At 41.0% G+C, this 12,252-nt stretch overlaps 1 protein-coding gene across 5 annotated transcripts in view; it reads left to right on the top strand.

Moving 5' to 3' along the window:
* The window catches only part of gli2a (GLI family zinc finger 2a), a 382,695-nt gene that overhangs the window by 181,668 nt on the left and 188,775 nt on the right, over nt 1–12,252 (top strand). For 2 of the 5 annotated variants that reach the window (XM_059647512.1, XM_048535193.2), the window contains one exon: nt 3,244–3,492. The exons of 1 other annotated variant lie outside the window; for it this stretch is intronic. In XM_059647512.1, the coding sequence (XP_059503495.1) occupies nt 3,297–3,492 (196 nt within the window). In that variant the 5' untranslated portion in view covers nt 3,244–3,296. Of the gene's footprint in view, nt 1–1,170; nt 1,404–2,009; nt 2,093–3,243; nt 3,493–12,252 lie in introns of those variants that run through there. 2 more of the 5 variants (XM_048535194.2, XM_048535195.2) reach the window with 2 other exon arrangements.

Here is a 12,252-nt window from a genome sequence, read left to right as displayed (position 1 = left end):
TAACATGCCACTGACTGCCTGTTTTTGTCTGCCCACCAATTTGCATTCTTTGATGGATTGCAAGGGTCTTGAGGTGCACTTCCAGGGAAGCACTGAAGTGCCATCTCGACGAACTCTTAAAAGAGAAGCAACAGCAATACAAGTATTTGTCCAAACTCGTTGAGTCCACTAAGGCATTCTCTGACACTGTGTAAAGATCAATATTGCAGTTTGCTGATGGGCTTTGTACATGCATTCACAGTTTAGATCTTTTAACAATATTAGCTTACATCTCATTGAGGGATGTGTATGATGTAGTTAGCTTCAAGAAAAAAAGTTCAGGACTTCCTTGCAAACTCAAACTGCTAACCCCCTCCTATCCTCTCCCCTGTCCTAAACACAATACTAGAGCGTGCAAGGAGGGAGCTACACGAGTCCTTTTGTTTATTTAGATTCACATAGACCTGCTTTGTGGTTGTTTCTCATTTTGATTATATCTTGGCAGAGATTAGCAAACACTCCGGTGGCAGTTCAGTTCTCTGGTTTGGTGGTGAAGTGGGGAGGGTAAGAGGAAAGTGAAGCCTTTTTTGGGAGAAGCAAAAGGGTTTTTCTGTTTAGCATCTTGACCAGTTAAAATTGAACTCCCTGAGCTCAATTTGCGCAACAGTTTTTGTTTCCTTTTGGAGGGAACATTTTAGGAATTCCTAGGCGATCTTTCCATTGGAGATGGGACGAGAACAAGTGATTTTTCTTCACGCTTGAATTCGCCTATTGAGAATTTGGGTATTGTGTGTGTAAAAGCGAAGAGCAGTAAAAGAGAGAGGTGGGTTGGACATTAGACTGAGAGTTGGCTAAGGAGCAAGTTGCGCGTTGCCTGAGTGTTACAGATTTGCTGCCAGGAGAGAGAGAGAAATAATAGAAAGTTCAGGAAACCGAGCTTTCGTTTCAAAACGTGCCACAACCGAGCACAACAGAGAGGACCAGTGGCGTTTGTCAAAAAAACGTTCCCCTTGTAATTGATGCCATTGTTGACCCTCCTGTGTTTTTCCAAAGAAAAATGTTTTTTTTGTAAGGTTATTTATTCTGCATAAACTGAAGCAATAAAGGCCTCTCTTTCAGCGGGAGTAATTGTGAGGAGCTGCCAAGGAGTTTGATTTTAATGATTAGCTACCTGACCCTCTGCTCCTCCGAAACCTTTAACTGGAGCATAACTCGCCTTTTTTTTCACTGAGGGCATGGGGCTGAATGTTAATCACTCGGAGGAGGAGGAAAAGAAAGCTTCATATTGAAATGGCCTCATTGTTCCGGGGGAGGATTTGAAAAGCTGACCGACCATTCAAGGCTTTGTGCCGGTTTGGGGCAGAATAGTGCACTGAAATTCCTTCACTGTCTCCCAGTCTAAATTCATGGTGAAAATCATCCCAGTGAGTACTGAACTCATTCTCATCACCCATTTCATAAATCGTAAAGTCATTTTAGTATTTTTAAAACAAAAGAAACGAAAATTGCAGTTGTGTGCTACATTTCAATGGATTTCCTCTCCGATTTGTTTTAACAACGAGACGCATGAAAGTCTGATTGCAAAAGGATAAATAATTGTTTGAGTCTGGAGTAGAGTGGGGGGGGGGAGGTGGCTTAAAAAGTGGAGCACAGACTTTAGATTAGATTAAGATTTAGATTTAGATTGTGCCAGGTTTGGAGAGATTTCACTGCTTGAGGCCGGTAAAGTGTTTGAAAGTTTAGATGCAAAATTGTTGAGGTGCCCATGATCTCTATAAGACTGCCTTTTTTGATGACATTTAGATTTGGTGTAGTGTTTAATTTTTATTTCCCTTCTCTGTCCTGAATAGTGATATATCTCTGTTCGACCCCTAATACCCACAGGGAACTTATAATAACGGAAAATGTAGAACAACCCTGACAGAATAGATCAATGGCAGAACACGCTTGTAGCATTCATGTTCCAGCTCACTGCGATAGGCAGGCTGGCTTGTGCATCTCTCAGGCACTGCAGTAAGTCGCTGGGTTTCCTTTCAAAGAAGAGACTTTGATAGTTCTCCGAGCCGAGTGGTGTCCAGCAGGACGACTCGGACATTTTTCTTTCTCTGCTAAGGTAAACTTGACTTCTGTTTGAGATGTAACAGTCGTGCTGCGATTGCTGGCGTGGGGCACCGCTGGATTATTTCGGCGCTGCTTGTTGGCTGGTCTTTAACTTTTGTCGATTGTATTGAAGCTCCTGAGGAAGTATAAGTTTTACACCTGGCACCGGTTTCACTCCTGGCTTTCTGAAGAAATTTACCTTTTTTAAAATTTCGTTGAAGTTTTTCCTCCTTTGCGTCACTTTTTTTATTTCGTCTCTTTGGTCAGAAAGGTACTGCCTGATCCCAGATCTTTATTTGACAGTTTCCAGATCCTAAATCTCTGTTTGACAAGAGAGATGATTCCTGATCTTAATTAGGCAGACTGAGTCCAGATTTCTACTGGGCATGGTGCTGCTTCCAGATCTTTATTGGACAATTTCCCGACCCTGACCCTGGATTTCTATCCGACAGGGTCCTTTTCCCGGCTCTCTGTTGGACAATTTCTGATCGCAGGTCTCAATTAAACAGGGTCTTTCCTGAGGCATTCTGCTTGCAAACCTATATAATCTGCTTTGAATTTATTTTTAGCTTAATAGACCAATGACGGTGCTTTTGTGAACACTCACAGATTGTATTTGGAAAATTGCTGATGATCCCTCTGAATTTCTCAGTTTATAGTCTTACAATGTAAAGAGAGGTTATTGAAACTGGATCAGCTGTGGCTTATTATAAGTCTTGGGAGCTAGTACAGGAATGATGAACTGAATGGCCTCCTTCTGCAGTGTAAAATCCTATGACCCTATCAAAGGTGAAGAGAACAATCTTCATTGCAGATGTATAGAAAGGTGTAAAACATGAACATCATTGTAGGATTTTACACTTTGAAAACACAATGCTAAAATTTCTATGTTGCAAATTTGGCAATTTTCATTGCATTATAAGAGCGATGTTTCATATCAGTTCTTCAAATAAGAAGGTGAACAGGAATCAGAAAGGCTCAGGAGGAAAATGGGTGTGGGAAAAGCATTGAGATTATTTTTCTAAAATAAAAGAAGCAACGATGGATTTATAGGAAGAATAATATGAAACGTTTTCTTGGGAAAAAGGGGACATTGCTTAAGTTTTAACATGGGCATATTAATAACAGGTAAAAGTGTTTGTTATTTCTCCTTCCTTCACACAGAAGTCGAAAGCCCCTGGCCTGACTATGTAAGAGAGCGCAGGAATGCAATCTCAATGCGGCCACACGGGACAGGGCTGTCCTATTGCAAGATAACTGAAGAGCCGTGCAGCTCCAGTGAAGACTCTAGCTCTTCCTCAAAAACCAAGAACTCTCTGGGCTCACTGCCAGACTTAGCCGAGCAGCATACTCCCTACCGGGCAGTCTGTTTGTCAGTGGACCCCCGAAATGGCTACATGGACCAACGCTATTGTATGTATCCACACATCTGCTACTCATTTCTGTTTTACACGGAAAGTGCCCTTCAAAGGAGGGATCGTTCCACCAGATCATGTAAAATAGTAAATGAGTCAGAAAAGTCACTTGTTTTTTGAGACCTGGAACGTCACTTATGTTTGTTTGGTCCATCACTGCCTTTGTCATTGTAATATCAAAGTTTTTTTTAAAATATCTATTTGACCACTTATGTGATGAAATCATACACATTAAAAAGTGACTCTATCATTCCATGTGAAACATCTGCATGCTACCAGTGTCTGCTTTGTGTTGGAAAATGGCATGTTTCTGTCGGTACAGGTCAGTAGATACCTTTGATGGCATATTCTTCAATTTTAGATGTAATTTCTTACAGGATGGTTAGAGGTCAAAGGTATCTTAACCCAGAGCAAGGGCAAGATGTGCAGGGTCCTTGAGGACTTTTAAGTGATGTTTTGGAAGATGCTGGATAAGTAAGGCCAATTACTTTGTTGCCCCATTGATACATCAAGAGAAATTAATAGGCATTGTGTTTGTCTTCGAATGGAAAATGAACTTGCATTTTAAATTGTTAATAGAAGGAATCAAGAAAAAGTACTAATTTTAATTTGAAGTCAGTAATCACGGCCAGGAATCACAGCACATTAGTTGCTATGGTATTTCCAATGTTTCTGGTTAGCTGAATGAGAAATTGTATCTCAAGTCATGATGCAGAGAATCATTTAGGAACGGAAAGCTGGAAGATTAATAGAACTTTATTCACAAGCCAGTTGTTTTTATCTTAGTATTTTAAAAATATTTTCATGTTACTCGTAAAAAAGTACAATTACCATTGGACTTTATAAAAGCATGATGTGTTTCACTAAATAGCAAAATTAACTACACATTGTGCCTACCCTGATTACAAAAGAGGAAGTGCAGTCAGGTATTTCTGTTCTTCTGACATTCCCAGTTAAGGAAGGTAAATTAGAGTGAGTTCCTGTGAGTTCAAGTAAGCATTGTTTTTTCTATGAGTTTCCAAGGGACTAATTGCAGTTTAGTCGCTCAAGACTTCCAAAGGAAAATGTACACTTCTACCATTCAATTACTTTTCATACAACGAGAACAATTATATCACTTGTTGGATTTCATAAGATCCAGTTTGGCAATACTTCCTTTACAATTCCCAAAAGACCCAATGAGAAGTTTATGTAAGTTATCAATAAAAATAAGTGCCATTAACTTCCTTCTCATCGAAGTTCCCAAAATAGCATTTGCAGTAAACTCTTCCATCAAGTCACAAAATGTCCCAGACAGTAACTATTAGGTAACTTGCTAGTTTCAATTTAGTGGGATAGCTCTTGTGAAGCACTGTTTCTTTCTAGCTCCAGTCAAAATATGTTAGATATAAATAAATATTGCATAATATTCTCCCACTTGCAAAATCTTCTTGTGGAACATGAATGAAAGTCCTTTCTTGTTTCAGTTTTAAAACAAAAATGCAAGCCATCAGAATTTGACTTGTTACTCATGCCTTCTGGTTCTAAATTGTGCATGATGTTTTTTTTAAAATCTCCTGTGCCAGAACCTGAGTACGAAAGATCAACCATGCTGTTTGTTTTCCAGTTTCCAACAGAATGGATCTTTTGCCCCAGTTTAGAAAATTGAGCATCACTATTTAAGACCATAAGACATAGGAGTGGAAGTAAGGCCATTCGGTCCATCAAGTCCACTCCGCCACTTAAATCATGGCTGATGGGCATTTCAACACCACTTCCCTGCACTCCCCCCGTAGCCCTTGATTCCTTTTGAGATCAAGAATTTGTCGAACTCTGCCTTGAAGGCATCCAACGTCCTGGCCTCCACTGCACTCTGCGGCAATGAATTCCACAAGCCCACCACTCTCTGGCTGAAGAAATGTCATCTCATTTCAGTTTTAAATTTACCCCCTCTAATTCTAAGTCTGTGCGCACAGGTCCTAGTCTCCCCGCCTAACGGAAACAACTTCCTAGCGTCCACCCCTTCTAAACCTTACATTATCTTGTATTTATACTTATTGTATTTATATTTCAGAGGCTTAGAATTCAATGATGAGTAACTCACCTCTTGACTAACCAAAGCCTGCCTACTTTTTACAAGGCACAGGTCAGGAGGGTAATGGAATGCTCCTCATTGCCTGAATGAATGCAGCTCCAACAGCACTTGAGAGACTCGGAAGCATCAAGGGAAAAGAAGCCTGTCCAACTCCTTTAACTACAAATGCCCTGCAATGCCAGCATACAGCGGTGGCAATGTGCACCACCTACAAGATGGGCTACAGCAATTTGTCAGTCCTCCCTTAAAAGTACCTTTCAAACTTGTTCTCTGCACCATCTAGAAAAACAAGGGCAGCAAATGCATGAGATAATCACAGGTCCTCCTCCAAATCACACACCATACTCATTTGGAACGATATTGCTGCATATTTCACTGCCACTGGGTCAACATTTTGGCAGCTCCTTCCTAACATCATTGTGGGTGAACCAACAGTGCGTAGACGGCAGAAGTTCAAGAAGGTGGTTCACCACCACCTTCTGAAGGGCACAATGTATGGGCAATGACTGCTGGCCCAGCTAATTACACTCACATCCTGTGAAAAAGTACTAAAAATTGTTTGATAATGTGAGTGTAGATGGTGAATCACACCTAAAGGGAAAAAAAAATGAGTCACGCAAAAATCATCACTCGTGGTCAATACACTGATGTACGTTAATGTACCAAGAAGATTGGCTAAAGGTGAAAAGATACGTTAAACCAAAAGATATTGGTGAAAGAAAACTGTCAAGTCAGAATTCAGCAACTGCAAAAAAATGCACATGGACAAGAGATTTATGTAAGAAGAAAACAGCTGGGACCAACTTAACATTTTTTTTAAGTCCCTGTTTTTGGAGACAATCGGGGACAAATATTTAGTGGACTGAATCTTCATTGTGATTCTTATAATCACAGGCTAAGGACTGATTGGGCATCTGGAATTCAGTCCTTGTCTCTGATTTGGTGTTTAATATCTACTATGAAAGTATTGGTTGCTCCAGGAGGAGTATTACTCTTGAATGATCTGTGCAATTTGCCAGATCACCACAGCAGCGAATTTAGGGTCTGACAGCCCATTTATGAAGGAGCGATGCTTAAAATACATTATTGAAGTTGCTTTTTTCTTAGGTATAGCATTTTAAATATAGTGTGGTTTTCTTTTTCCTCTGTAATATAAATCACCAATGTGTGTAGTTTATTTTCCAATTGCAAACAGCAGGAGATTGAGAGGGCAATAATCACAGGGGCAGACTGATTACTGTGCTGTGCAGTATTTCAGAAATAATTCCTTTGGTTTCACGTACAAAAGTAATTAAAATAGAAGCAAATAGTGGCAGGGGTTTGGGGCAGGGGGTCGAGCAGGAGATGGTGGTGAAGTATAATGTTGCTGGATTAGTAATCCAGAGCCCAAGGCTAATGTTCTGGGATATGAGTTCAAATCCCACCATGGTAGATGGTGAAACTTGAACTTAATAAAATTTGGAATTTAAAGCTAACTTAATGTTAACCATGTAACTACTGTTGATTATCCATCTGGCCCCTAAATGTCCTTTAGAGAAGGAAACTGCCATCCTTACCTGTTCTAGCCTACAAATGACTCCAGTATTACAACAACATGGTTGCCTTTTAACTGCCTTTTGAAGAGTGCCAGTCAGCTTCAGGACATTTAGGCAACAAATACTGTCCTTACCATTGACACCGATACCCCGAGCACAGATTTTTTAAAACTGTGAAAATCGGCCACATTGACACTGGTATGGATCCCAGCTTGGGAAATACGTTTGCCCAAAATTCCTCTCCCTGAAAATTTAGCAGCAGTGTTAAGTAATTTAATAAACCTGTTGTTTGATGATTTGCACTAAACAATAGTACATAAGAAATAGATGTAGGCCATTTTGTCCTTCAAGCCTGCTTCACCATTCAGTAAGATCATGATTGATCATTCTACTTCATTCCCGTATAATCAGGAGATTATCAGCAGATCCTGATGTCCCTTAACAACCTTAACTATCCCAAAATCTACTGAGCTTGTTTTTGAACATAGTCAAAAGGCTTGCAGCCCACCTAAGTGCAGAATTCCAAAGATCCATAATCCTTTGAGTGAAGAAATTTCTCCTCATCTCAATCCTACTTAACTGACCCATTTATTCTGTCACTGTGAACAGTGTGCTTTAGGTTCCTTAGCCAAAGGGAAACATCATCTCAGCATCTTCTCTGTCAAGCCACTTAAGAATTTCATGTTTCAATTAGAACAGTGCTCATTCTTCGGAACCCCTCTAACTATGGGTGTATTATCGAGCGTCTCTCCACATAGGAATAACCCCTCTTTCTGTGAACAGTCTAAATATCATAGAACGGAATAGATAAAAAGAGAAATTGCTGGAAAAGCTCAGCAAATCTGGCAGCACCTGTGGAGAGAAATCAGAGTTAATGTTTTGGGTCAAGTGATCTTTCCTCAGAGGAAATAGTTATATGCCAGTACCCACTGCATCACGTCAGGCTCTGTTTCTTAGCTGACAAGATCCAGAGATCATGTCTACGTCCTTCTCTCTCAAAACGTGATCAGTAGTGCATCTGTGACCAACTTCATGTTCTGATTGTTTTCCTTCCACCCTCCTGCAATCTCAACATTTTCCATAATACAGTAAAGAAACAATCCCCATGATTGAACTGGAGGTGAGTTTCATTCTTTGTCTGCCTGGATGTGGTTTACAAAACTGAAAAGATTGAAATGGTCTCTGAAACTCAATCTTCAGAGTTCATGAGCAGTCACGAATAAGTCTGCATTCTTGCGGTTCAAGTATCATATTCACAGAAACATCTTTAATTGGGTTTAATTATGCCAAAATGAGGCAGTTTGGTAAATGTGATATGATCTATTGGAATTCCTGCCTTTTCTTGGCAAACTTTCCATCCCGACATCAGGATTTTGTTCTTTAATTAGAAGCATTGCTAAGTGGCTCTGTTCATAATTATGTTTTCCGACTGGATTTTGTTGTTGATCTTATTTTGTTTGTGTCATTAGAAAGAAGGCATTACTGCTTATTTGAATGTAAGTCTACTCTCAGTTTGTGGTATGTGTTTGAAAGAAAAACAATGTTGTCGATGAATTATATCGTGTAGCTAGCCTCTTTGCTTCTTCCAGTCCCATGCAAACGGGACAACGGAGAGCGAGACTCTGTTACAAAGCTGGATGATCATAATTTCTTTCATTCAAATGATATCCTGCTCCTGAAGGTCCTGCATAAATGTATTTTGCCAGGTATTGTCATCAGTGTCTAGCATTTAATCATCTTCTGCTAGCTGTTCATTCTCCTGCCATTCTGGCAGGGTGTACAGTCAGGAATTCTCAATCGTCCCTTGGTTACAATATCTCACAGGCACTGCTGACTAGTTTTCCCTCATTGGCAATGCTGCCTCTCCATAGTGCCCAGGACCCTATATGGACAACGCTGGTGAAAGATGTCCAACTTACTTTAACATTATTGCCGTGTCTTGTGAATTGCTTTAAACTTAGATAGGAGTGACTTACTGAAGGTGCTGGAATATGTACAAAAAAATGCTGGAAATCACAGCAGTGCAGTCAGCATCCATGGAAAAAGAGCATGCTAACACTAGGTGACTCTTCGACAGAGTTGACGTGGAGTATCAGCTCTAATGAAAAGTCATCTAGACTTGAAATGTTAGCTTGCTCACTTTCCATGGATGCTACCTGACCTACATTTTTCTTTTGTTTCATGTTTAGGCAAGTTGTTCTACAAAACTGTAAAGTTCTGCATTTGTGGCATGGCACTTGATGACTTTGATATTCTGATGTGTCATTGTAACATAAAAGGGGTGGCAAAAGTGCCTAAGGAACCCCTACAAGTAGACACATCCCTCAAGTTTACCAACCAAAATAGTCTGGCAAACAAAAAAATGCAGCTTGTTATTATAGATTGGGTTGATGATGGGTTTGGAAGGAGAGAATGAGTGCTCACCATCTTTTGCCCTGTCCTTTTCAGAACAGATTGGAGCTAAGGGTTATTACCAGTTGTGAATCCTTTAAGCACATATTCTCCCAGGTTGGGTTGAGTTTGACTGTAACCAGGATGAGTTGAATTCTCAGTGAAGTGATCCTCTGAAGCCTTCAATATCTTACGAGCTTATAAGTAAACACTTAGCCTTCTGTGGCACGTTGACGTTTATTTTCATCAGACTGTCATTGTTATTCATTAACTCATCAAGGTTGCTTTGACAGCACCATCCAAACTCTCAACCTCTGTCATCTAGAAGGACAAGGGCAGCAGATACCATGGGGATACCACCAAGTTCCCCTCCAAGCCTCTAACTGTCCTGACTTGAAAACATATCACTGTTCTGTGTGGGGTTTGCACATTCTCCCCGTGTCTGCGTGGGTTTCCTCCAGGTGCTCTGGTTTCCTCCCACAGTCTGAGGTGAAGTTGGAGAAACTTATATTGCTCTCACTGGATCGATGGAGTTTGAGGGGTGACTTGGTAGACGTCTACGAGATGATGAAGGGCATAGACAGTCTGGACAGTCAGAAGTTTTTCATCAGTTACCAGGGGCCATGGGTTTAAGGTGTGAGGGCAAGGTTTAAAGGTGATGTACGAGGCTGGTTTTTGACACAGAGGGTAGTGGGTACCCGGAACTTGCTGCTGGGGAGGTAGTGGAAGCCGATAGTATAGTGATTTTTAAAGGGTGTCTTGAATAGGATGGGAATGGAGGGATACGGTCCCCGAAAGAGTAGAGGGTTTTAGTTATGACGGGCAGCATGTTGGTGCAGGCTTGGAGGGCTGAAGGGCCTGTTCCTGTACTGTAATTTTCTTTGTTCTTTGTTCTTAGTCCAAAGAAGTATGGGCTAGGTTGGAATGGCTGTACGAAATTGCCCGTAGCGTTCAGGGATGTGTGGATTAGGCGGGCAAGAGGGGTTGAGTCTGGGTGGGATGTCTGAGGGTCAGTGTGGACTTGTTGAGCTGAAGGGCCTATTTCCACACTGTAGGGATTGATTGAAATTGAAAAAAGGCAGCTCACTGTAATCTTCTCGGGGCAATTAAAGATTGGAAATAAATGCTGGCCCAATCAGTGATGCCCACATCCCATGAAAGTGTGTGGTAGCCCAAGCTAACTTGGGAAGCTCCATTAAAACATGCTTGTGCAATGAATGCCTGTGAGCTAGTGAGCCATTCAAGCTTGAGATTTGATTGCAGGCTCATGTTGAGGTTAACATCTAGGCCAACAATTGTGTGGTGCAATGAACCTCAGTGCCCTGGGTTTGAGAAAGGAAGGTTGTCCTGGAACCACGCACTGGGACCTGGCACAGTGCCACTATCATCATGACAGCAGTCTCCAGTCTGGTGCCTAATGGAGAAATTGCCCAAATGCCAGCCTCTGCTGTGTGATGTATCGTTGGGCATCGGTATTAGAAACAAAAACTCCTGGAGCCATTTACTCACAAGAGTCAGTAAGAATACGCTGTAGGATAGCAACTAATAGTGTTCCAGGCATTCCACTGAAAATCCTGTCCCTGCTGTTTCGGATGGTGGCATTGGGTGATTACCTGGATAGAAATAATGTGCAAGGATATGGGGAGAAATCAGGAGATTGGCATGAAGGTAATGATATTCGTTTGAAGAGCCAGTGCTGCCATAAGCATATGGACGTACATGGAATAGTGTAGGTTAGATGGGCTTGAGATCGGTATGACAGGTCGGCACAACATCGAGGGCTGAAGGGCCTGTACTGTGCTGTAATGTTCTATGTTCTATAATGGGCTGAATAGCCTCCTTCAGAGCAATAATAATTCTCTGATTTTGTGATTAACCCAAGTAAAATAAATCACACCTATTAGCATCATTTCAAGGCCAATTTTTGAAGAGGAGGAGAGGAAAAATGCTGATGTTGGGATTGGGGGATGGTGGGCAAGGATATGATACGTTTCCAGTTGTCTGGCAGTGGGATAAGAAAGGTTTTGCTGTATCCATTTTGTGTAACAAATTCCCAGATTAATGAGAAGGGAGTTTCTTAAAACTAACAGCACCGCGCATCTGTTTCATATCTTCCCTGGAAGTTGCAGTGCATATCAAACACTGTGCAAAATTGTTGTGACTCCAGCTCTTTTGAAAAGACTTTACAGATGGCATAAAAATGTTATTTTTTCAAATAAATGGGATTTGCTCGTTTCTGAGGAATTGATGTAGGAGTCTATGTGTTTATCTAAGTAACATGACCACATTTAGGTCCCATTTGGCTCCTTCCTGTAGTCTGTGCTTGTGTTCTTTGCTGTCAGTTTTATTTATGTTGCACTTGGTAGATCAGCAGAGTACTTTTTGAAAGGGTGGACATTTGGCAGCATGGATTCAGCCTTGCCACTCTACCATACTGCATATATTTGTTGAAGTGAGCTTATAGAATGCTACAGTCTCTTTTTCTTCAAGTTGGTCAGAACGAGAAAAGCAGACAAAAAAAAATAAGGTGTAGATATTTTAGTCAACGTAGCAGAGCGATCACTAATGTTCTGTCAATCTGAGAAATAGATGACTAAAACCCATGTGTCCCCGTGACACCTCTTTGTTTGACGGCTCCCTGTTTTTTGAAAGAAAAGAAATGCCAATTCTGTGAAGAACAGTGAAATGAACCAAGGATCGGTCAGATGGATGTGTTCTCACGGTGCAAAGATTTTGGGTTAAGAATTGTTTCACCCGT

This window comes from Stegostoma tigrinum, chromosome 7 (assembly GCF_030684315.1).
Source record: "Stegostoma tigrinum isolate sSteTig4 chromosome 7, sSteTig4.hap1, whole genome shotgun sequence".
NCBI classification, from domain to species: Eukaryota; Metazoa; Chordata; class Chondrichthyes; order Orectolobiformes; family Stegostomatidae; genus Stegostoma; species Stegostoma tigrinum.
This window is presented reverse-complemented; position numbering and strand designations above follow the sequence as displayed.